Here is a 26455-nt window from a genome sequence, read left to right as displayed (position 1 = left end):
TCCGGAAAACTTTCAAAGCTGGATCTACAGATTTCACTATCGAACTCTACTTTTTTCACTACTTTCTTTTGCTCATCTACACTCCGTAAAACTTTCCTACGTGTTGTTTTTCCCTTCGGCCGTGTTTTACAGTGAACAATATTTTTCCTTATCTTGTTTGCTAGCTTTCTCTGGGAGGTGTCTACAGAGCAAAATAAAGTCGACAAGCCGAGACTCCTGACTCTGAGACCAGCCTGTAATCTCAGACTCCATGAGATTCATTCAGAGCGGCATTTGACGCCAGTGTTTGAATGTTGTACAGATCGACTCTTGCAGCTGGTCGATAAGGACTTAAGTGAGTGTTACGAAGCCCGTCAAAGGTTTGGAAGTACCAAGTTCTTTTATGGTTTTTGAGAGACACATGCAATTTTTTTTTGGAAATATGCAACAAACTAGGGTTATGTATGTATGTGGGGTATTAAGATTTACTTTGACCAAACACATATATTCAGATGTTACCGTAATTTCCAGACTATAAAGCCGCACCCACTGCGCTTTATATAAGCCGCACCCACTGAATTTGACAAATATTTTTATTTTAAACATAAATAAGCCGCACCGTCTACATTAAAACTAATGAACTTTAACCAGGCTTTAACGAAAGACAGTGTCTGGTACATGGTGTAACGGGTGAAATATGTTGTAGCTCCTTTAAGAGCAGAGCGGTATTTTGGGAATAGCCTGCCGCCACATTTTCCGGTATTACTGCATGTGTGCAAGACCGAGGAATATGTCCTTATTATTTTCTGATGCTCAGTTCTAAGTTTCTTTGACTAACCCGTAACGCTGTTGTCAAGAAAAATAAAAAAACATGAGTTTTGGAAACCTGTCTGTGCTTATATGATTTCTGTTGCAGCTGGTGTTAGCGAGTGAGCGGCAGGTCAAACGTCAGAGGAACCTCATCCATATTTATGATGTGGTGCGGTGTGGTTAAGTGGGAGCGCACCTGATTTAATATAAAGAGTTCAATTGGGTTACCTAAACTCGTTTGGCAATTTCATTGGTCTTATGTTATGGGTCTCAGTTTTTTGGCTTTGAAGTTTGTGAAACTGTGAAAAACCCAGGAAAAATCCATAAATTAGCCTCTTCGTTGTTTAAGCCACGGGGTTCAAAGCGTGGGAAAAAAGTAGCGGCTTACAGTCCAGAAAATATGGTACATTTTATTTTCGTTCAAAAATCCTTTTTTAGCTTGATGAACAGCTTTACACACTTTTGGCATTCAAACATTTAGCTGAAATGCTTTGCTGTGCCTTTTGTAAAACGTACCAAAGACTTTCTTTAATAGTTGGAGATTTTGTTTTGACTTTGCAATCCAGTTCACCCCAGAGCAGTTTAGTAGGATTTAGGTGTGGTGACTGGGCAGGTCATTTTATAATAGATAACACTCCAGAAGACTGTTCGCTCTTTATATACACTTCCACAGAATGGACATACAATTTAAGTCGCTTGTTGTATGGTGTTGTCAGTTCCAGTTAGCCACAGTCCAGACAGAATTGCATAGTAGTCATGTTGGTTTTCCTTTCACCTGGAATAAATCTCCAATCTTCCCTGCTCCAAAGCAACCCCAAAAGCTTCCACCTCAATGTTTAACAGTGGGGGGGGGGAGATCAGTTTGCTAACATCTTCTCCCCTGTTCTCTGTCTTACAAAATAAATGTGCTCTGTCTTTTTGCAGAATCGTTTAGACGTTTCCAAAATGTATATATAGAAAAATGATAAATATACAGACACTGTATGTAATTGTTATATTATGGCTCAGTGATGTTTCAATAGTGTGTGATGTAAGAACGTGAACCAGAACCCTGCAGCCAGCCAGCAGACTGTTACCTATCATTTAGATCCAGTTTAAAACTGTTCATCTGGAGGAAGGACTTAACTTTCTCAGTTCTACTATTGCTGCTAAAAATCCTAACTTGATCCTCTCCCATCAATCACTGTTCCAGATGGAAGTAAGCTGGCCTCTTTGAAACTGCTGTCTTTCACTGATAATGTCTGCGTTCTCCTGCTGAATGGTTGTGTCCTGGTACAACTTGTGTGGCAGGAGGGCTCAGCTGAGCCAGAGCTGCTTTCCTCCTGTGTTCTTCACCTGCCTTGTAAAACCCAGGAAACGTTTAGTGACCACCAGCTCTGCAAAGGCGAATTATTTATTCTAACAAGCTCCGGATTTATATGTATCCTTTTATTTTTGTTGGTATTTGCTCACATGCAACTCTTTCCTGTCTGGGTAAAACATTGAGAAAGGGTTTGTAGATAGTACAGTGAATTGTGTTGCTTTTTTACAATGTTTTACAATGTTCTGGTTGCGGACTGGTTGCTCTAAACTGCTCATAGATTTTAATGATTTAAAAAATGTGTGTATTTGATGTGTGTGTTTGTGAAAAGGGGACTCTCTTATTATATTAAAGTCCTGACCTCAACCCCTGGGAACTCAAGAACACACACTGAAATCCCCACACTCTGAAATCTAGTGTAAAGCGTTCCCAGAAGAGTGAAGATAAGATGAGACAAAATCTAGAATGCGATGTTCAAAGAACACATATGGGTTACATAATTTTGGCTATATATCTAGCAATTAGTACCCTATAGGACCACCACTGTCACAAAACATTCTCACCAAAGTTCTGGCATTGTAGTGTCAGGTTGCACTGGTAAAGCACCTTTCGCTGAAGTCAGCATAACAACATTCACCCAAGAACAATCCTGCGTGAAGAAACGGACCACAGCGAAACAAATGGCAAGAGAAATGTACCTGTAGTCTGTAAGTGTCAACCTACAACATGCTTCAAAATAGACACTGAATTATCAAAAGTTTATGGACACCTGGTCATAAGTATGGAATGTTATTTTTGAGCATCGCATTCCACATTTAGTCCCAATTTGCCCTTTCATTTCCCTCCACTCTTCTTGGAAGGTGTTTCGCTAGATTTCGGAGTGTTCTTTGCTCATTCAGACACAATGATGTTAGTAAAGTCAGCTACTGATGTAGGTGAGGTGAGGAGGCCTGGGGTGCAGTCAGCCTTTACAATTCAAGTCAAGTTTATGTCTATAGCGCTTTTCACAACAGACATTGTTTTGAAGTAGCTTTACAGAATTTAACAGTTGAGGTGAGCGATGTGTATTTATCCCTGATGAGCAGCCGTGGCGACTGTGGCAAGGAAAAACTCCCTTAGATGTTATGAGGAAGAAACCTTGAAAGGAACCAGACTCAAAAGGGGAACCCATCCTCATTTGGGTGACATCAAGAGTGTAATAATAAATCATTAAACAATACAGATTCTATTCAATTTATCCCAAAGGTTCAATAGGGTTGAGGTCAGAGCTCTATAGAAGGAGATCTTCAATTCCATCCCATGTAAAGCACATCTTCATGGAGTTTGCTTTGTTCACAGGGGCATTATCATGCTTGGACAGGTTTTGGGTCTCCTAGTTCAGTGGAAGGTCAAATGTCATGCATTTATGGGTTTAATGGATTTAACTGCATCCATAGACACCCTAAACGATTGTGCGCCTTTAGCTTTGCGATAACAGGTAGGGAAAGGACCACATATGGCTGGGAAAATCAGGTGTCCCAATTCTTTGTTCATATAGAGTATTTCTAACAGTGGCCAATACGTATGCAATGTTTGAAAGTCTAAGTGTTGCTGCTGTGCCTGACAATGTTAACCAATCAGGTTAGATCTATTTTTACGATTGTTCCTTTTGAATGGAAGATGGCGTCTGACAACTAAGCACGAATACTAGGGATGTGCATCTCTATAACTGAGGCCAATGCGATTTGTATCTCAATGCATAACCAACGATCCGATACATTAAAGATACATATGAAGCAGCTACCGATACAATGCGATCTGATTCACTCCTATTAAGATGGGAAGTGTGATCCGATTTCGATTCGATTCAATGCAATACAATTCAATAGGAAGAAATATTGTGCTCTGCGATTCAATATGGCACAGAGGGTTCGCTATTATTTCTTTGGTTCTGACAGACAGCAAATCATATTGGCCTGTTCACAATTAGGGTGTTGTAGGGGAAAGCAAAAAATAATAATTATAGAAGCCAGATGTTCTTTTCCTGTTCTGTATCCAGGAAGATGCAGCTCTACCTCTGCCATGTTAATCTTTATTCTATGTGACTGTCAGGACACGCCTCGCTCTGCATAGTGCTGTGATAGGTCGTATTCACGTAGCAGCAGTTTAGCGAGTAGAAAGCAACTTACATATTAGATATTGGTCACAAATTATGGGTCACTTTCTAAATAATAAAAGTATAACACGTCTCCAAATAATTATACATAAATAAAATTGATTTTACCGATGCGAATATGTTGAAATGAAAACGATGCATCTCGATACTTGTATCCGATTTACACTTTTTCAAATCAATGCACCACGTTAACTTTGATGCCGATGTCAATCAGTAATCTTATCATCTCTACTAGATGCAGTTGGGCTACCATTACTAATGAAAGTGATGTGCTGTTTATTGTCGGCTTTCCCTGGTCAGAATTGTAGATACCTGCACAAGTTTATACCTGGACACAAAAAATGGCTACTGGAACTATCCTGAGGTTGTTCACTACTTCTCCATTTGAGACTGACTAGCACTGGAATTTCACGTACATAGGTACTGGACGAGATGCAGATCATGACAACAACGTTTAATATTTATTTCAAGTGGGTTTTTCCTTAACTGTATACGCCAGATGTCTTTGACAGTGCAGATGGAGAACACCTTGCTACATTGGATCTTCCTGCATACTACGCATCAGGACGATCAAGAGATGCAGAATCTGTGGAATCTCTCTCCTCCTTCTGCCTTCTCCACATCTCGCAAGATCTCAGCACAGCTGTGGCTGCCACCACACAAAACCAAGCACTGGCAGTTGATCTTAATGATTACTTCAGGTGTGTTTAGTAGCCAGTTACACAATACTTGCTTGTCTTTTTGTTAAGACATTTTTAAGGATGTTTATAATCATATACATAAACATGTATATGTATTGACTTTGCATTCAGTTCCTTCATTATCATTATTTTTTGCTCTTCACAGGACTCACACAAATCACTTGCACTGTCATAAGGACTCCAGACCCCTTCCTCTCCTACCCCCAAAACCTTGTGATCAGGACAGCATTGCCAACTCAATGTACAGCCAGTGTGTACTGGGTACACACTTCCAAACCGATCAGTAAGGCAGCAATACTATACTATAGGCACCTCTGTTTTTTTAGAGTGTGCTATCTGATCTAGTATTAAGTGTCACTTCAATGTCATAATTGTGTGTTGGTACTGATCCAGTGGGGATCTTTGAATTTCAAAAAACAGATTTACATCTATTTGGGTGGATCCTGCATTGCTACGCTCCCAGTGTTTCTTTTGTATCCTGCTCTTTTTTGAGATCCAGATAGAAATATTACTTTTATAGATGAAGATATGTAGAATGTGTCATTTATTTGAGTGATTTAGATTGTCACTATGAAATACACTCTATTTCCAAAAGTATTGGGTCACCTGACCTTTCCTGGTATATGTGGTTCTTTTACAAACTGTTACCACTAAACTGGAGGCGCACAATTGTACAGGACGTCTGTAGATGCGCTTTAATAAAACTTAGCATTCACTTGAATTTGGAAAACCCAAACCTGTTCCAGCATGGCAATGCTCCTGTGCACAAAGTGAGCTCCTTGAAAATCTGGCTTACATGCTTTGGAGAGAAAGATCTTGAGTGGCCTGATGTAGAGCGCTGATCTCATCCCTACTGAACACCTTTTGGATGAATTGGAACGCTGACTGCACCCCAGGCCCCCTCGCCTACAGCAATACCTGCCTTTCATAATAACCTTGTGGCTGATCAACACACATGTCCACAAGCACAAAAAATCTAGATGAACATCTTCCCAGAAGCGTGGAGGAAATTATAAGAGAAAATCAGGACTAAATGTGGAATCCGATGCTCAAAAATCACATACCGTACTTATGACCTGGTGACCCAATACTTATTATATAGTGAAAATATAGTGTATATGCTTTCTAACCAAGAGGTATGTTATAACTGAAGAGAAAACCAATCAAAAACTAATTTACAGATTTTAATTAGAACTAGATTTAGATTTAGAATTAGAAGAATATCCCAGACATTTTTAGAAAATTTCAGTCCCTGCCGCCAAGATGCTCCTGTGTCAGTTACGGATCATGAAAAGTGAAACTTAAATCTGTCACGGGTAGTCGGATTTATTCACGCATGTTAGAAATATGTCTTTCTTTTCGCATATTTTTTTACAACATTATCATAATAAGCTGTACATTAACTTATTGGGGGAAAAACAGTTTTTTATTTTTTTTATGTAAAATCAGAGATCGAGCACCCCTATATAACCACAATGCCATGATCTTCATTTCATAACACCTCTGTGAAGATCGGTAGTCGAATCAGGATCCTCTTGTGGAAGCATCTATGACTATTCAGGGTCACCTCTAATATATAGCCATCTTTCTGTGTATACAGCTCATGGGAGACAAGGCTAGCATTGCTCTATAAGCAAGCTAAAGCACCATCTCCTCCAGCTCCGCGGCTGCCGTGGTACAAAGACCTCCCTCGCTCCGAGTGCCGCCAAGCAGCAGCCACCGCCAAAATCAGTCGTTCCACTCTATCACCAGGGGGCGCTGTGATGTCTTTCACTCTAACGGAACAGACCACCCCGACCATGTTAATTGTCTCCGAATTTTCCGTAGTGCTTAGTTTTACCACGCCAGGGAACAAAAGCACAACCCTGGCGTACTGGGACCTGGAGTCTCACACTGTTACATATCATTGCATTGATGCCCCAGCCCTGCCTGTTTGCTGGTCAGGAGAGGAACACCTTTCTCTGATTCTAAAAGGTACGTGCCAGATAAATCAGATGCTCGTAAAACTTTTACTGACACTTCTTCAGGAGAATGTTTTTTGTGATGTGTTTGTTTCAGCATCAGGCCTGTCTTTGGTGCTGTTCACGGTTTCTCAGGACGAGATGCTGAACAGATTGATGGTGTTTGGAAGTGCCGGGGTGGTGGACTCACTGTGCCATCTTAATGCCTGGGGACGTTGTTCAATGCCCATCCATTCCCTGCAGGTGCATGTCGTCGTCTTGTATGCAATCATGGGAACAACGATAACATTTAAAAAATATATCATAGGCAGTCATTTTAATAAGCTGTTATTATTGAAATAACACAAATCTCTGACCTGGAAACAGAGTCCTAGGATTTTAGGTTTAATAAAAAAGGTTTAATTGCATAATAGATTAAAAGTATATACAATTAACTTCTTTTAACCTTTTTTTTTTTTTAGGCAGGATTAAAAAACCGACAGCTGGATATGGTAGATTTTTTCCTGAAGAGTAAAGAGAACATTCTCTGCTCACCCACAGGCTACAGTCTGCCTGAACAATCCCCCACTTCAGCACAGACGCAGCTGAAAAGTGAGCTTTTTTGGTGTTTTTTTGTCAATTTTCTGCATAAAGTGAATCCAATTTATTAAGCTTAAACCTTTTGTTCTTTTAATAAACTAGCTTATTACACTGTATGGACAAAAGTTTATAAGGTTTGTGTGATTCTTTTAAATTTTTTTATATCCCATTCTACATATAGTCCCCATTTGCTCTTATAATACCCGACATTTGCTTTTTTTTTTTTTTTTTTGTTGAACGCAAATTAGTTTTTTACCATATGGGTTCTACTTTTATTATTTAGAAAGTGACACATAAATTGTGACCAATATCAAAAATGCAGGTTGATTTCTCCTCACTAAACTGTTTCTCTCGAATATGACGTGTCCTGAGAGTCACATAGAATACAGATTAACATGGCAGAGGTAGAGCTGCACCTTCCTGGAATAAATGTATGATTTGCTGTCTGTCTGAAGCAAAGAAAATATCTGTAGAATATTATATAATATCCATAGTGAATTGCAGAGCATCATATTTTTTCCATTGCATCGAAATGCATTGAATCGCATTGCGTCGAATTAAATCGGGAATCGGATCACACTGCATCGTAATGGGTGAATTATGGGATCGCATTGTATCACATCGGTAGCTGCTTCTTGTGTCTCTTCAATTTGGCGTATCATCGACTATGCTTCCAGATGCGAATGGTATCAGCCTCAGTTATGGAGATGCACATCCCTAGTGCACGTGTATGCAAATTCGAACCTTACGTAGACTTCCTATGTAATGATTATGCATTATTCATTCATTGATCTTAATCAACCACTTTACCCTGGTCAGTGTCCTGAATATGGATTATAAACAGTCGCTGAACAGTGAAATTTGTTCTGACAGCCCTAAATATGTAGTGAGTGTAAGTAATGAAGCGCTTTAATTGGAAAGAGCATGGTAATTACTCACATGATTAAGCATACAAACCTAATCATAATATACCACAGATGATTCGATTAGACGGGCTGTACTTCGAAGTGCAGTAGGATGGGATAGAAATGCGTGTGTGCTTCATTAAATAAAAGAGAAACGGAGAAAGCTGTGCGCTCTGATAACTGCCTCTGTGAAGACATATGTAGATGAACTAGATAACTTGTGTGTAAGTGCCGGTTCAGTATTCCTTTTTTAACGTTCATACAATATTCATTTGATTCTGTGTTCCATAAATATGTATTACAAAAAAACCTCAGACAGACATACAGACAGAGAAAGATGTTAGTATATATATATATATATATATATATATATATATATATATATATATATATATATATATATATATATATATATATATATATATATATCTATTGTAATATATATATAGTTGGTAGCAAGGTTGGATACTAGATAAGTTAGATAAATTGGATGGATGGATGGATGAATGGATGGATGGGTGGGTGGGTGGATAAATGGATGGATTGATGGATTGATGGATGGATGAATGGATGGATGGATGGATGGATGGATGGATGGATGGATGGATGGATGGATGGATGGATGGATGGATGGATAGATAGATAGATAGATAGATAGATAGATAGATAGATAGATAGATAGATAGATAGATAGATAGATAGATAGATAGATAGATAGATGATCGATCAACAATTATACATATTAAATTCTGTGTATTACATATCTATACATATTTCATTATTTGTGTCTATAAAAGACGTCCAGGATCTGTGTCCAGCCTTGGATCTGCTTCTGTCTGCTATCCGAGACACGAACACCGAGGCTCAGAGCAGACAGTTCTGCGAGCAGCTGCACAGCATGACCCTCAACTTCCTCCATACACAAATCCGAGTCATTCTAACCGGCACTCCAGGTTACATTCACACAGTTCATTCACAAATATCTGTAAAGATTGTGTTAGAAGAAGAAATGTGTACTATATTGAGATGTAACCAGAAGCGTTTGTCTCTAGTGCATGTTTTTGGTTATTGACTACGTTTGTCATTCTGCTGTTGTAGAGCTCGATGCTAACCTGCATGAGTGTGTGAAGATCTTGAGTGGGTATATCTCTGAACTGCGTACCTATTTGAGGAGGTACCCATGGGGGGAAACGGGTGAGAGCCAGAAGCCTGCCTCAGACACTGACCCTGTCCCTGATATGGCCATTGAGGATGAATGGGAAAACCGCTCTGTTGAGGTAGGGGCCTCTATAGTTAAACCACTGCTACTGGATATTAGTCCTAAACTGTATTTATTTTATTTCCTTAAAATTCAACCTTTCGAATCAACTGTTTTTGAGTTTTCACTAACACGTGTCTTGGTGTTTAGGACTAGTGCATCTTTGATCTTACGTTAATTATGAGTCAAATATTCAAGCACTGTTCAAATACAGATCGGGTACAGTTTACACCTCTGAAGGTGTATGTGTGTCTCATTGTGTTTTGGATTGTGGACATGTTTTAGGAGGTTGTCCAGTGTGCAGTGTTAAACAGGGAGCTCCCACGTGCACAAGCATATCTTCGCAGGCGCAACTGTCCCGAGCAGAAGCTGGAGGAGCTGAGGAAAACTGGCCTGAGACTGGCCTTCACTTGTCTCACACACCGAGACCTGCAGCAGGCCACAACACTTCTCACTAACATGGTACGTCAATGCATTATCCATTACATCTATACATTTGGACAGACTGATTTGAGATACTGTTTAACCTCTTAGCCTTCTAACCCTCTTAGACCAATATCTCATTGTTCTCAGGTGTTAATGTTTAGCAATAGATTAAATAAAAAGGGACAAGAGTAACCATGACTATACAACTATTCATCATTCTAAAGCTCTAAGCCTCAAGCAGTGATTTCAAATGACTGTTTTTTAATGATGAATGTATTTGCAGTACACACAAACAACGTGCATCATAAATTATGTTCTTACATTATTATTGTAATAACGAGTCACAAACACATCCACTGCTGCAAATCCTGGTTTATTAGGAAAGCTAAGGATCCAGTGAACTACATGTCGTGAAGCATTTTTTCTCCAACCAAGCAATAGTGTTGTCATTTAGATGGTTATTTTTTTGTTTATGTCTCAGTACTTCGGTTGGTGTTTATGTGTATGTGTTTCGGAATAACTTTCACATGAAAAATGACATCTTCTTGCTGGTTAAAAAAAAGCCAAATATGGCTGGTAGAATATAGTGTTACAAAACAAATAAGACCACACACACAAAAAAAGGCTACACTCTTCAGTCTACACTTTATAGGCAGGTGTCGACGATTTATTGGGCACCACCTATCATTTCAAACCTTTTATTTCCATGCAGTAACATTACACAAACAAAATAATTGATGGAAAATTAAGCCAATGAGTGCAGGATTTTAACAATATATGGGAGGATTTTATCCCTAATGTGGTGGAGTTTTATTACTCTTTACAAACTCACTAAATGGTCAAACGGCACACGTGCATTGTGACATACCAGGAAGTGATTCAGCTCTCAATTCGGCACAAACAGCTGCAAAAAAAGAAAACAAAGATAAAATTTACAGTCAAAATAGTTGTTTTATCTGAGATTTGCACAAAGCAGCAATGTGGAAAATATTCTTGGGGAGGAGTAACTAACAACAGAAACTTCCTGGAAAAATCCTGGATGGAGACTATTTTATATCTGTAAGTTACAATATATCTCCCTTTACAGTTTTATATGTTTAAGATTGCTATAATTGGAAAGGCCGGACATCAATATGAATGGCCATGACTGAAAAACAATAGCTTGTCTGGCTACCAGGCCATCAATATGAATGCTATATCAATAATCAATAGCCCCAAACATGTATAACAAAAGCCTTTAATGGTCAGCCATTTATTTCTATGCAGACTGTAAAAATAGAGTATGACTGGCCACCTGAGTTTAGCAGGTGGCTCTCAAACAGGGGGAGGGAGAAAAGGATCAGACATAGTCACAGATAAATGTTTGTAGGAATCTCATTTGTCTTAAAATTTATAATATTTAAAATATAAACTCATGAGACATGTGGCTTTCAACCCAGTACTTTTCTGGATTGCCCTAGGACTGATTTAATGTATTTATATATGAAATAACAATAATGTTCAATGCAGGAAATCCATGGTACTTCATCATTTATATCTTTTTAAGCAATATCAACTTTGATGATTGACAGTAAAGCTCAAAGTGTCTTCTTTCCAAAGATATCTAAATTGTGTATGTAGCACACTGTTATCAGGAACTGTTAACATTTAAATTTAGCATTTTCAGCTGTGAGTCCCAAAAGCTGTGGTGAAAGCTAATAGGTTAAAGAAATAAATATAAAAAAAATGATACCTATTTTTGTCTCCCATGTTTGATTCTTTCATCATTCCTTCCTGTCTTTTCCTCTGCTACTCTATTTCAGGGATTCAATGTGAAAGAGCAGCTCCACAATATCTGTGTTTACACGGCTGATCAGGACCTCAGGGCCTTTATGGTGAGTAAAATTGTACTTAAACAATAAAACAGACTGCAGAATATAATTAAATAATTAAAAACAGACCTGGTTGTAATTATGGGATGTAAAAAAGATTGAACTCGTAGCTCAGTTTGGAGTTTAATTATCAATTAAACGTTATCAAAGCATTATTATTAAAGCTTAAAAAAAATGATCAAAGCACTTTTAAAGATACATTTTTTTTGCTAATCAAACAGGTCGAAGAGTTGAAAAGACTTAATCATTTCTCCACTGAAGACTTACAAAGAGTGGAATTCCTTAAACAAATGGAAAACTTGTTCTCCAGACCAGCAACAAGATGCAAAAAACCTTTTGAAAAGAACAGGTAAGGCAATACATTTTTCATTTTTATCAGCATATCAAACTTTACTACGTGCTGCTAGCACCAGAATACAGGCCACTGATGATGCACCTCGTCACATACTTTCCTCTTTACTCTTGTTCTTTCATTACTTACATTTCAACCTCACATTTTTTGTATTAGTGTCTTGGTGTTTAGCTCTGTTTTGTTTTAATGTTTACTCTTGCTGTTTCACTGCACCTCGATCCGTTAGCAACAACATTTCATTCTTTTGTATACAGTGTATGTGGAAGAATGACATTTAAGGTTGAGTTGAGTTGAGTTGAGGGGTTACAGTTAAATAACACTCATGTGTCATGCGAGTTATTTAAATGATTCTTGTCCCAGTGTTTTATTTAGTTCTACAAATATCATACTGTTTTGTATTCAAGCACTGCATGGAAAAGTACCGTATTTTCCGGACTATAAGCTGCTACTTTTTCCCCACGCTTTGAAACTTCAAGCCAAAAAACTGAGCCCCATAACTTTAGACCAATGAAATTTCTGAACGGACACGAAAAAACGCACTTCACCTGTGTTCTGAGCTGCACGGCATCAAGAGAAAAGCTTCACCGATGGTGATTTTGAAACGCACGACGATGCCAAACGATAAACTCTCGAGAGAAATAGTTGTGAAAGAAAGGAGGAAGACAGTGAACAATGACTTACTTGGTAGGCTACTGTTTAGATACAAGCCGTTGTAACGCCTTGAGTCTGGGTCATGGGAGAGCTCGCTAACTCCAGTTGCAACAGAAATCTTTTTTATTTTTCTTGGCAACAGCGTTACGGGTTAGTCAAAGAAACTTAGAAATGAGCATCAGAAATTAATAAGGACATATTCCTCGGCCTTGCACACATGCAGTAATACCGGAAAAAATGCGGCGGCAGGCTATTCCCAAAGTGCCGCTCTGCTCTTAAAGGAGCCACAACATATTTCACCCGTTACACCGTGTAACAGACACTGTCTTTCGTTAAAGCCTGTGTAAAGTTCATTAGTTTCAATGTAAGTAGGTGCGGCTTATATTTGGGTGGTCTTAATAGTCCGGAAATTACGGTATGTAGATTAGAGTAGTCAGATTTATTTTATTAGTCAAATATTTTTTTGTAAGGTACCTGTATATTTAATACAGTTCGCAGGCAACAATAAAAAAATTAATTACATTTGAAAAGCATATGAAGAAATTGCTTGCTATAGCACTACCTATATAAAAACAAAAGGTATTGGGACCCCCTGACTTTTCCAGCCATATGTGGTTCCTCCCCAATCTGTTATCACAAAGTTGGAGGGCGTAGTCTTTGGTTGTGGTAGCATAAAATTTTCCCTTTACTTGAATTTGGAGATCCAAACCTGTTCCAACATGACACAAAGTGAACCGAATGAAGATATGGTTTACATAGGTTGGAGTAGAAGTTCTTAAGTGGCCTGCTAGAGAGATGTGTTCAATATTCCTATTGAACACATTTGGGATGAATTAGAACGCTGACTGCACCCCAGGGCTTCACACCCTAGATAATTATCTGCCTCCACTAACGCCTTGTGGCTGAATGAACACAAATCTCCACAAGCACACTCAAATCTAGTGGAACATCTTCCCAGGAGAGTGGAGGTTACTGTAAGTGCGGGGGATTAAATGCAGCATTGGATGTTCAAAAAGCACATACAAATCATAGTCAGTTGTCCACAAACTTTTGTTCATATAGTGTATTAGATCTAAATATTTCAACTGGTATAAATGAGTGTAGTGCTGAATGAAACTTAGAAAATAGAAAAAGAATATTTGCATGGTCACTTTCAACATAACACTTTAATGTTTTTGATGACTCAGTGCTTATTTCCAATCTCAGATCAACACTGCTCAGCTTGTTATGATGGTTATCATATAAGCTACAGCATTGGTTTTTTTGTATGTGGATCATGTGATTTCAATGTGATGGTTTGGAAAGGTCGAAAACAGCTATAAATGTAGAACATGAAATTTGCATCTGAGGTAATTTTGGGTGTGGATTGAAATTTGAAGGCATTATAATGAAGTCCATCAATTTTAGTTATTGTCTTGAACAGATTTCTTGTTCATTAGTTAAATTATTCTAAGAAAAAGGAATTATTCTGGGACATATCTCCCAAATGTCTCAGTTATCAATGTTTCTTTGCTATGTGCTAAAATATTCCAGTTTTTTTTTTTTTTTAAGCCTTCTATATTCCATGTATTTGGAGTTTCTGAAAAATACATGTTTTACACTGATGCTGCAACAGCTTGACTGTTATAATAATAATAATAATAATTTCTGAGCAAGGCCTTTAACCTCATAACTGCTCAGTTGTATAATTGGAATAAAATGTAACATGCATTGAACAATGGCATCTGCCAAATGCCATCAATGTAAATGCAATAGAAAAAAATCCTAGTACATAATTATTTATTTTTATTTCAGAAATGTAATGGTTATTATTATTATTTTTATATATTATTCATAGCACTGCTGGATTGAGTTCTGGAATGTAAGGGTTTTGCTTTTTATCTGTACTCCACTTTTTTGTATTGGTTGAGAGGGATGTGTCAGTTGTTAATTTATTGTATGGTATTTATCTTTATTAAATTAGTTATTTGTGCAATTACTTGTAATTACATGTAATTACAAGTAATTAGATGGAAATCTGTATAGCGATTACTACAGGGATTTGTCTTCCTGTCATCCTTTTATTGTTTGTAATTGTAAAGTTTTGTGCTTTTTTTTCCTTAATACTTTAAAATATACAATTTTAAAAGATTCTTATGCAAAATTGTGCGAAAAACTTGCGCCTCCTGAATCTCTTTATGTGTAGGGTTCTTCAAAGAAGCCAGCCGGAAGATGTAAGTAAAAACCTGCTTCAGGAGATATTACACAAGCCCTTGTCTTGCTCAATCCAGTCTCTGGTTGGCTCGGTGCATCTGGACTGGGTCAGGCACTGGGATGATGACACACAGAAATCTGTCCTGCTCTCCCGACTCCCAGACCAAAGTGAGTGCATAAAAAAATATTAAATATTACCTCTGAATATTGCTGAATTATTTATTAAAGAACTAAAGTAGGAGTCCCCAATCCAAGACCCCCCCTCCACATTTGGAACGGCCCTTTGAACAGCGCTAGAAACATATCTTGAAAATTTAATTTAAAATATATATTTTACTCATATCATATCTGTATTTTAGAAGTTGACTTTTAAACAAATATTTTCTTTGGTTATTAATAAAGATTGAGGCACGACAGTTTTATCCTTACCGATAGTTTTTGCGGCTTCCGGTCCACTGTGATTAAAAGAGCGGCCCCTAGGGGTAAATCACTGAAGCTACGTGCTGTTTGTTTTTACTCGCCAGACTGTGTGCTGCACATAGAGCACTATATTCTACTTATTATTTATCATTTAATAATTTAATAATTATATTTATGTTTGGTTTGTTTTTTTTATCCAGTATCCTTTTTTTTTTTTTTAATCGGTTAATTGATCTATCGGCAAGTACGATCCAACGTATCGGAATCAGTAAAATCAGTCAAATTAGTCAAATTATTTATTAAATTCACACACCAACTATATGCATATGCATAAGTAAGTAAATAGTTAGATTTCAAAAGCAATGAATATTCAAAATATGTCATTATGCTATTAATGACGCTCTCTTAATAGGCTGTATATGGCTTAATAATAAAAAAATTATAATGCTCATACGTTTGTATGGTGCAAAACTAAATAATAAACTAATTTAGCCAAAGGCATAATAAATACATTTAAAATAATAATAAAATCTCCATAATAAAAAAAAACTGGAAGTCACTATGGCAATGTAAATTTCTGTTACATTTACACTGTTTGGGGACCCTGAACTAAAGTATCTCTAAATGTGTAAAAGATTATTGTTTGAATTTTTTTGACCATGTGTAATGTGTAAATCAATGTGTAAATCCGGTCTTAATGCTACTTTGCTGTTTTCACTCAGTATTGGGATCCTGCAATCCAGCTGTGCTGTGGTCATACCTCACCTCCCTACATGACCAGGACAGAGTAACTGCGTGGTTGAAACACACAGCTACACAAGACTGCAAGAGCTCTGCTGCCTCTAAGTGGCCTGCGTTCACTGCTGGTGTTGTGGACGGAAACACCTACTGTAGTGATTATATGAAAGACCAAATTCTGGACATGCTCGCCAGGTTAGAATAAGGAGCAAAAATAAATTATAGCTAACAGTTAGAAGTATGAGATTTGTAAGATTTGCGTAGCTTCTTTATTTACTAAGAAACGTTTCCCTTTTCCACAAAAAGTAGATCACGGGTTTCCAGAAATATATAAACATATCCTTAATATTAAAAGATTTCTATTAGTTAGTGGTTATATGCCAAGTTCACTGACAACATTGTGTAAGGGGAGAAAATATTAATCATCTCAAGCTAAACAGTTTTCAAGGAGGAGTTATTGTTTCACTCACTATTTCTTAGTTATGTTTCGTGCTGACATAAATCAGAACTCAAGCATCGGTTTAGTGAGTTCCACGTTGCTATACGACAAGGATGTACTGAGCTACAGCTAAGATGGAACTAATAGAACAGTTGTAAATGGATTCGATTTTGTTAAAATAACTTCAGTTCGATTTTATATGTGCATCGCTTTTAACAATAGATATTGTCCCATCGTCTCAAAGCAGCTTTTTAAAAGATTAAATAGAATGTGACTATAAATTTGAGAATCATAAATTAGTTCCTGTTGCTCATATATCATCCCTAATAAAGCCGACACTGGCAGGGAAAAACTTCCTGAAATGGTATTAGGAAGACATTTTGAGAGGAACCCAACCTTATTTTGGGTGGCAACGAATGTCCATTAATTAAAGTCCCATCAGTGGTGAAGTTAACTGTTCAATAAGGGAAATTTGTAGCAGAGATTTTATAATAATTACAGTCCAAATGCTTTTTTTATGGTTCCAGATTTACCTCATGAATCTTTAGGCTGTTTATGTGGAATCATCCTTAATTTCAGTAAATAGTTTCTAATTGAAGATAACTCTATCCAGAAGTAGTGCATCAGGACGAATTAGGCAGATCTGGAAAGATGAAAGGGACAGGGTCACTGGTACCTCAGGAGCATGTGTAGCTTGACAGAGACAGAGAAGAGCGAAGGAAAGAAGGAGAGAGAGAATCAGTATCCTTATTGTTATGGAATGGTTAAAAACACTAAGCGGTCCCTTCATCATTAAATTCTCAATCGTTCTCATTGAGGGTGGATTATTTTTTTTTTATTCATTAATGTATTTTGTCCATTACATTTGCTAGCAACATTTGATCCTGCTGAAAAAAAAGGTAGCAATTCGTTGTTTCTGTGCTTCGCAGGCAAGAAGTGTTTGTGCAGTCAGAAATGTCTGACTTTGAGCAGCTGCTGTGGAGATTAGCTCAGGCCAGAGGCGTTATGCAAGACGTCAATCGCACTCCTGTCCCACAATTCCGTTCTTCCAAAGGACAGGACTTTCATACCTGCTTTATTCAGCATTGTTTGGAAAACAACCTACATTATCTGCTTTATACCTACTTGCAGCATTATAGGTAAGTTAAGTAAAAAAAAATTAATAGCATGATTTAAATATAAATATTATGAAAAAAACACAGACATATGTTTTGCTCGAACTTTTTTTTTTCCCCACTGACATTTCTATCACTCTCAATCAGATTGACCCCCGATAACTGTCCTGCAGTCAGAGACCGAGATCTGTATGAGAGCTACCCCTGGTTTGAGATGATGGTCAAACTGCAGAACATTACAAGAGATCTTAAAAGTGAGTATGTAGAGTAGTTATTTGGTTGTTAAGCTTCAAAGTAAATAAAAATATCATAATATATACTGTTTTCCCCCGAAAATAAGATCGGGTCTTATATAAATGTTTGCACCAAAAGGGCTTATTTTTGGGGGGATGTCTTATATTTTCATGTACAACAATCTACCGGTACATTGATTTATGTATGAATAATGTAAAAAAAAAACAAAAAAAAAAAAAACCTATATATCATCCACTTCATATTGCGACCTGCACTCTGATTGGTCATCTGTTTATCGTACCTCCCGTACAAAGGGTACTTGGGTATTTACAAATACTGTAATTATAATTATATTACAGGTATAATATTAATATTATATAATTATTATTATATTTTATATGATATTACTATAATTAATATTATATAAGTCTTAATATTTTATAGCACCTTGAAAAGCTTATTTTTGGGGTTAAACACGGTATCATAGATATAATGAGATTTTGTGATGCAGTTTCACTGCAACATTGAGGCAATTATATTATTGTTGAATATTAATTCTTGAGTATTAGGAATGTTTTCTAGATTTTATATCAGCAAAAAGAAAATTTTTATAGTCTAGAATGGGTCTAGAATATGACTTGAGTAACTAATACTGTATTAAGTTTCCTTAAAAATTATTAAAATTTTTTTTTCTTTTTTTAAGATCCGGAACTGGTGTTTCAGGCAAGTCTGACAAGTGCGCAGGTGCTGTTACCAGGCAGTCAGGCTAGTGTTAGCAGCATGCTACTGGAGGGGCACAGCCTTCTTGCTCTCTCCACTATAATGTTTGCACCTGGGGGCATTGATCAGGTAGGAGCACTTTAGTATCTTTCAGCTCTTACCATTTAACAGGCTTACGTTTTTATCCACTTATAAATAAAAAAGAACGACTGATTTCGCAAACTGTAGTTGAGTAAAAAAAAATGATATTTGACTTGTAAAAGAAAATGGAATGGAAATACTTTGTGAAAAAGCTACTTAAGTACAGTAACGAATTACATTTACTTCGTTCTTGTCCAGCTTAAGGATTCATCAGCCAACACAGAAACAAACTTTTATTCATTTTGGATGAATGCTGTTGCTCTGATTAACTATAATTTGATGTCTCTACGTAGGTGGTGAAGGAGGGCGATAAAGGTCAAGACGTCCTGTCTAGAGTGGACCCGCAGCTCCTGAGGATGGCTCTGAGTGCATACCCTAAACTCAAAGCTGCTCTTTTTCCACAGATTGGCCCAAGAGTTACCTCAGTTTGTGATGTATCGATATACCACCTCATGCAGGTACATACTTATAGTATATAATGTTTTTTTTTTTTTTTTTTTATACATTACAAAAAAAAATCATAGAATTACAAGACAGAGTAACACGCCGCAGATGGATTTAACCTCAAATGACCCTCACATATTGCTAACTTCAAAAGTAGGAAGACATTTTCAAGAAAACCCCTCACCCTGGGAGTTCAAAATTAATGGCTGTTGTCAATTAGCGTTTGTGTGGAAAAGGTCTGCTAATCGCCTTGTCAACGTGGTGCAGACAGACGAAAATGAATTGGCAACGGGATCATTGTAAAGTAAGAGAAGACTGAATCTTCTGTTCACTGAGGTTCAAAGACCACACCAGGTACAGCATGGTTTAGATATATTGATTTATATATATTGAACAAAAGTATTGTGACACCTGACGTTTCTAGCTATATTTGTTTTTCTTTTCCACACATGTTGTTACCTCACAATTGTGTAGGATGTCTTTGGATTTGGCAGGATTAAAATTAAAAGTAGAGGTCTGAACTCAGCCCTATTGAACATTTTTGGGATGAATTGAAACGTTGACTGCACCCCAGATCTTCTCACCTCACCTACATCAGTGCCTGACTTTACTAACACCAATGTGGCTGAATGAACACAAATCTCCACAAGTACAATCCAAAATCTAGTGGAACATCTCGGAAGAGTGGAGCTCATTATAAAAGCAAATGAGGTCTAAATTTGGAATGGGATGTTCAAAAAGGCACATGTGAATCCAATGGTCAAGTGTCCTCAAGCTTCTTTTTTTTTTATGTACAGTGGAACCTCGGAGCTCGCGGCCTCAGCGCTCGCGACCTCGCATGCTCGCGACTTTCATTCCGACCGGCGACTCTCATTCAGATCGGCTCGTGAGCAACCGCGAGCTGCTCAAAACGCTAGTTTTAACATTTCTAATCAAGGTTTATCTCATTAAAATTGTCTAATAATTAAGTGTTATGGAGTGAAATAGTGTTATTTACTCATTTCAATCGATTTCGTATAAACGTGATTTGAAGAAAGAAGCTGGTTAAATGTCTGTACTGTACAGCCACTGGCTTTAGTAAAGTATGCACAGAGCTACAAAGAATTATACAAAAATACTACTGAATGAAATAAATCAAATGTTGTAGTTGTATTGGCCCATGCATGCTCTTAGTGCTTTTTTTTTCCAATGAGCTGTGGGTGTAAAAATTCAGTTTAAGCACATCCAGAGTTTATGGAGAGTTTGAGAAACAAATAAAGAAATAATTGGACAATTTACAGCAAGATCTGGACGTTATTTTGATCATATGATTGTAATGATAGTTTGGGACATATGCAAATTGGTCGTTATATGTAAATTGGTCAGCATCAGCCAATATGTTTTACAAGAATCTTGTGTCTTAAGCTTTATTGCAGACTTGACCAGATTTAAGTTTAGTGTAAATTAGAGAAAATGTGCAACCTCCATCTAGTGTGGTTTCTAGTGTAGATACACATGTGCCACCTGAAAGTGCAACCTCCATCTAGTGTGGTTTCTAGTGTAAATACACGTGCCACCTACATGTGCAACCTCCATCTAGTGTGGTTTCTAGTGTAAATACACGTGCCACCTAAATGTGCAACCTCCATCTAGTGTGGTTTCTAGTGTAGATACACATGTGCCACCTAAATGTGCAACCTCCATCTAGTGTGGTTTCTAGTGTAGATACACATGTGCCACCTGAATGTGCAACCTCCATCTAGTGTGGTTTCTAGTGTAGATACACATGTGCCACCTAAATGTGCAACCTCCATCTAGTGTGGTTTCTAGTGTAGATACACATGTGCCACCTGAATGTGCAACCTCCATCTAGTGTGGTTTCTAGTGTAGATACACATGTGCCACCTGAATGTGCAAACTCCATCTAGTGTGGTTTCTAGTGTAGATACACATGTGCCACCTGAATGTGCAACCTCCATCTAGTGTGGTTTCTAGTGTAGATACACATGTGCCACCTGAATGTGCAAACTCCATCTAGTGTGGTTTCTAGTGTAGATACACATGTGCCACCTGAATGTGCAAACTCCATCTAGTGTGGTTTCTAGTGTAGATACACATGTGCCACCTGAATGTGCAACCTCCATCTAGTGTGGTTTCTAGTGTAGATACACATGTGCCACCTGAATGTGCAACCTCCATCTAGTGTGGTTTCTAGTGTAGATACACATGTGCCACCTGAATGTGCAAACTCCATCTAGTGTGGTTTCTAGTGTAGATACACATGTGCCACCTGAATGTGCAAACTCCATCTAGTGTGGTTTCTAGTGTAGATACACATGTGCCACCTGAATGTGCAACCTCCATCTAGTGTGGTTTCTAGTGTAGATACCACACTAGATAGAGGTTTTCCTTAGTGTTTTTTTTTTCTTATAACTCTATCTTGTCTAATAATCTTTTTTTTTTTTTTTTTTTTTTTTTTTTTTTTTTTTTTTTTATATGCAGTCATTGCATCCACTGAATCCCTCCAGATTGTTTGGGTGGCAGTCTGCGAACACACTGGGCACCGCAGGTAGGCATTTCAGCAATTCATCCGTTGTTTGAGAAATCCGTTATTGCAAAGTTTTCAATGTAAGTAGTTTGAATATTTTGTTGGAAAACTACAGTGGCCGAGCGGAGCAAAATATAATAACAAATCCGAAAACAAAATAAATCAGAAAAAACAATTTTTGAGACAAATTTAGACAAACCGGAAAAAGTACAATAGGTATCATTTGTGAATAAAATACTTGCTGCTCATTGGACGGGACATCTGTCATTTAAGGTATACAGGAAGTAGGAAATGATGTATCTTATAACTTTGTTTCTTGTGCATGTGTTGAGTTTTTTTTCAATAGTGCAACTTTAAATATTTTTACACTTTTACAAACGACTTTTGCACTTCCTGTATATCTTGAATGGCCGATGTCTTGTCCTATGAGTGGTAAGTATTAAATTTACCTGCCTTTTCCGGTTTGTATGAATTGTCATCGTGTTTTCAGATTATTTTTATTTTTTTTTTTCCGATTTTTCCGGGGGTTTTTTTGTTGTTGTTGTTCGTTTTTTCTAATTTATTACTGTTTTTTAATTTGTTTTCAAATTTGTTAATTTGTTTTTGACCTTGTTCATTTGTTTTGGAATTTGTTCTTTTTTTTGGAATTTGTTCTTTGTTTTTCGGTTTGTTCATTTGTTTTCAAATTTGTTTATTTGTTTTCGGATTTGTTTTGCATTTCTCGCCCATCGCAGAAAACTGAAATACTAATTTTTTTCATAGAAACCTCATCAGAGCTGCCTCATTTCTCCAGCCCTCACCTGGTTAATAAGTTTGCACTCGTTGAGAACCTGGACTTTTTATATTACCTCCAACATGGCAGACCTTCCTTTGCATATGGAATTTTCATTATTCAGCATCTGGCCGATTCCAGCAGTGCCAAGCTAAAGTGAGCATTCTTTATGACTTGTTAATGCGCTGCTTTGTTTTATATACTATTTATTTTTATGAGCGAATTAATGAACGATACATGCACTGATCGATGTTGTGTCATTACTTTTTAACATTATCCAGGATAAGTCAGGCTCTGGAACAGGCGTACTCTCTGGGCATTCTGAATTTCAGCTCTCCATCGATATCTTCAGCATGTGTGTGCTTCTTCGAGTTACTGGGTGTATGCAGTCTGAAACTGAGAGTGGATCTTAAAGCTCTCAATCTTATTCTCAAGCTCTGGAGTCAGAACTGTGAGGAGAGTGGCCTGGCATCACTTAAACAGTCTCTGGGTAAGGCAAGGAAGCATGAATATGGGTGCGAGTATATGCATTTTGTTTTGGGTGTCTGCAGGTTTACTTTTATTTATGTGTGAGTGCTGTGTTTCTGTATTTGTCTTTTCTTGGTCTCAGTGGAGAAGGTAAATAAAGTGGTGGCAGCAGACAGACAGACCCTAGAGGAAATACTGTTGCATCTGGAGGGAGCAGTAAGGGACAGTGTGGAGAGCAGAGCCATCAGCAGGTTTTAAAGTCTTCTGATTTTTTTTTACGAATTCGAATCTCAACTGAAGTTGCATTGACAGAGTGTTATGGGTTGTGTTTTTTTTTAAGAAAATAGTTTGAGTCCTACAATACAAGATTCAATTTCTTTTTAATCATGTTTTTTCAGGTCTTCATATGAGGCCGGACAGGAGTGGGCTCTCCCTGTTCAGTTTTGCCACCTACATGATTTGTCCCTGAGCACACAATACCTGCAAGACTGTGCCACGGATGGCCAATGGCTCAACTTCCTGCTGTTCGTACAGATCCATCACTACCCTCCACAACAGGTGGTCCATGGTTATTTCCAAATACAAGCCATTGCAGGCTCCATTGCAGGCTCCATTGCAGGCCCCTTTGCAGGCCCCTTTGCAGGCTCTATTGTACACCCCTTTTCAGACTTCTGTAGGTCTCCTGGGATCTCTTAAATCCCTGGAAACAAACGTTTACAAAGTCAACTCTGATCCTTATCTCATCACCCTCATCAGATTCATCTTTAGCAACAAAGTAGCTAACCAAAGGCGTACCTGTTCATTTTAGCTCGCTGTGATATTTCCATTCTTTGCAGCTTCCTAAAGGGAGGATTAAACCATCCAAATCCTTCCTGTTATGAGATATTTGAGTGGTGTAGCAGGCTGGGAGACATCAAAGATGTCACACAATAATGGACACTGCCCAGCTTTCAGTATTATCTGATTTTAAATGGTTGTCATTTTAATTGCTTTTGCTAATCTCGTCATTTTTAAATGCTTTGCTGGATTATATAATATAACAGTAAGGTTTGAGGCACATTTTGTACTATATCTCAGGGCTTCAAATCTTGTGGTTTTTTTCATGGCTATTTAGCTGATCTGTGTACTTCTAGTCATTTAATTTTTATTTTAGAAAGATAATTAGAAACATTATTTGTATTTTTATTGTTGTTTTTTTTTATAGAATAGAATGATAATAACAACAATAATAGAACTACTAAAAAACAAGTAATTTTCTCATTTCTTCATGGATGCAAGGAAAAGAAAATTAAAGGAAACTAAAAAAGAAAATTGACCAGTTTAATTCACGATACAGGAAATTGACTTCTTATGCAATGTGCAAAAATTAGGGGTCTAGATAGCTGGAAGATCAAACAAGTTTGATCAAGAATGGCCTTAAAACCTAAATGTAATATGGTTTTGGAGATGGAGAAAAGTGGGGTTTTCAGCAAGAAATGTAAAAAGATTTTGTGTTGAACACCTGCTATATATAGACTGTATAAGCTCCGCCTACTACCACTGAAACTGTGATGTTTTGCTTCTGCAGTTCTGCTATTAGACATAAAAATCAGGCATTTTTCTGTTTTAGTTTCCCTATGATTTTCTTTCCCATGCATCTATGAAGAAACGGAGAGACTTTTTTTTCCCGTAGGTTTGTTCAGGAGTATTAAAAGAAACAAAAAATGATGGTCCTTTTTCATTTTTCATATTGACCAGAATAAGAATGTATCAATTAATGAACTGATTAATTAATGACATTTTTTTTAAATCATGTTGGTTGTTGTTTTTTTATGTCACGTTTGTTTAATTGAAAGCGGTTTCTTTTGAACAGGTGAGATATCTAGCAGCCAGCTTCAACCCATGTCTGCAGGCTCACCTCTTCCTGGCCTTCCAGGACCTTCAGCTAGTGAACTCTCAACAATCCATGGAAGGCCAGAGAGATTCCTTTTGCTCGCCAATAAAGGAGGAAAGCTCAGAATTCCCCAAGGATTTGTTCCAGGTCCTGTTTTATAGCCAGGAGCAGCCTAACCCCTGGCAGTACCTGCTGACAGAAGCTGTTGCACTGCACAATCCACCACTTACAGTACTGGCTGCTTGTCACCAGGTAGGGGAAGTTCATACAAATAAAATAATGAAAACATGGAATAATTACTGAGGAAAAATTCCGATAAAAACAATTGAGGCGGAGATGTATCCCAATACTGAAGGGAGTATTCTGTGTTGATGTAACTGTAGGAAGTCCAATAGCTATATTTGTGTGTTACTATATCAAATGCCACTGGTTATACATATATGAAAAGATAATGTGAGTGTCTTAATCTTTTTTGTTTAGTCTATATATAATTCTTCACATGTAAATTCTGTTCATGTACAGTGAATATCACATTTTATTGTCTTTATTACTGAATCTTATGATGATTTGATTGACAGGATGCTGAGCTCATACAATGCCTGTGTGTATGGATCTTGACCTCTGTCAATGAAGACATTGCCCAGGAAGCTACAGCCCATATCAACGAAAGTCCTAACCAGCACACTTGGAACCTTTATGACCTGTCAATCCTGTGGAAGGTCCTTCTAGAGAAGTGCAAGATCAGACCTTTGATTCGGGGCTTTCAGCTGTTTCAGAGGGTTAGACACTTTGATGCAATTCCATTACCATTAGAAACTGTACAAGCCTCTCACAATAACAACAATAATATTTTTCTGTCCTCTATAAATTCTCTTTTGCTATATGGATTACTTATATTGCTAACTACATGCCCTTTATTTCCTTTTATTTTAACTTAGGAATCTCCCCTGATCCACATGTTGCAGATGTATGAGCTTTGCTACGACAACAAAAACTACGAAGGAGCTAAAGACAAGTTACAGGAATTCCAAAAATGCCTACTTAATGTGAGGAAAATGACTGCTTTCTTTTCCATGCAGTTGAACATGCATGTTGTAAAAGAAGTGTATCTGTGAGAGTGAAAGGGAAAGTTTATAGGACTGTGGTGAGACCTGTGATGTTGTATGGTTTAGAGACAGTGGCATTAACTAAAAGACAGGAAGTGGAGCCGGAGGTAGCAGAGTTAAAGATGTTGGGGATATAAAATGAGTTTATTAGAGGGACAGCACATGTAGGACGTTTTGGAGACAAGGTGAGGGAGGCGAGATTGAGATGGTTTGGACATGTGCAGAGAAAGGACATGGGGTATATTGTTAGGAGAATGCTGAGGATGGAGCCACCAGGAAGAAGGAAAAGAGGAAGACCAAGGAGAAGGTTTATGGAT

General features: G+C 37.5%; 1 protein-coding gene across 3 annotated transcripts in view; it reads left to right on the top strand.

Annotated features, from left to right (window-relative positions):
• The window catches only part of spg11 (SPG11 vesicle trafficking associated, spatacsin), a 282063-nt gene that overhangs the window by 1686 nt on the left and 253922 nt on the right, over positions 1-26455 (top strand). For all 3 annotated transcript variants that reach the window (XM_083546074.1, XM_083546073.1, XM_083546072.1), the window contains exons 2-27: positions 165-334; positions 1982-2209; positions 4744-4945; positions 5091-5228; positions 6546-6919; positions 7004-7149; positions 7368-7497; positions 9188-9343; positions 9489-9667; positions 9934-10110; positions 11877-11948; positions 12167-12294; positions 15134-15309; positions 16284-16494; positions 17668-17877; positions 18001-18107; positions 18791-18936; positions 19242-19406; positions 21874-21940; positions 22682-22847; positions 22973-23181; positions 23302-23410; positions 23558-23717; positions 25012-25284; positions 25611-25811; positions 25971-26078. In XM_083546074.1, coding sequence (XP_083402200.1) covers positions 165-334; positions 1982-2209; positions 4744-4945; positions 5091-5228; positions 6546-6919; positions 7004-7149; positions 7368-7497; positions 9188-9343; positions 9489-9667; positions 9934-10110; positions 11877-11948; positions 12167-12294; positions 15134-15309; positions 16284-16494; positions 17668-17877; positions 18001-18107; positions 18791-18936; positions 19242-19406; positions 21874-21940; positions 22682-22847; positions 22973-23181; positions 23302-23410; positions 23558-23717; positions 25012-25284; positions 25611-25811; positions 25971-26078 — 4408 coding nt within the window. The remainder of the gene's footprint in view (positions 1-164; positions 335-1981; positions 2210-4743; positions 4946-5090; positions 5229-6545; positions 6920-7003; positions 7150-7367; positions 7498-9187; positions 9344-9488; positions 9668-9933; positions 10111-11876; positions 11949-12166; positions 12295-15133; positions 15310-16283; positions 16495-17667; positions 17878-18000; positions 18108-18790; positions 18937-19241; positions 19407-21873; positions 21941-22681; positions 22848-22972; positions 23182-23301; positions 23411-23557; positions 23718-25011; positions 25285-25610; positions 25812-25970; positions 26079-26455) is intronic.

Source organism: Silurus aristotelis (genome assembly GCF_946808225.1).
Source record: "Silurus aristotelis genome assembly, chromosome: 7".
Taxonomy (NCBI): Eukaryota; Metazoa; Chordata; class Actinopteri; order Siluriformes; family Siluridae; genus Silurus; species Silurus aristotelis.
The sequence above is the reverse complement of the archived record's forward strand: the minus strand, read 5'-3'. Positions and strand labels throughout refer to the sequence as shown.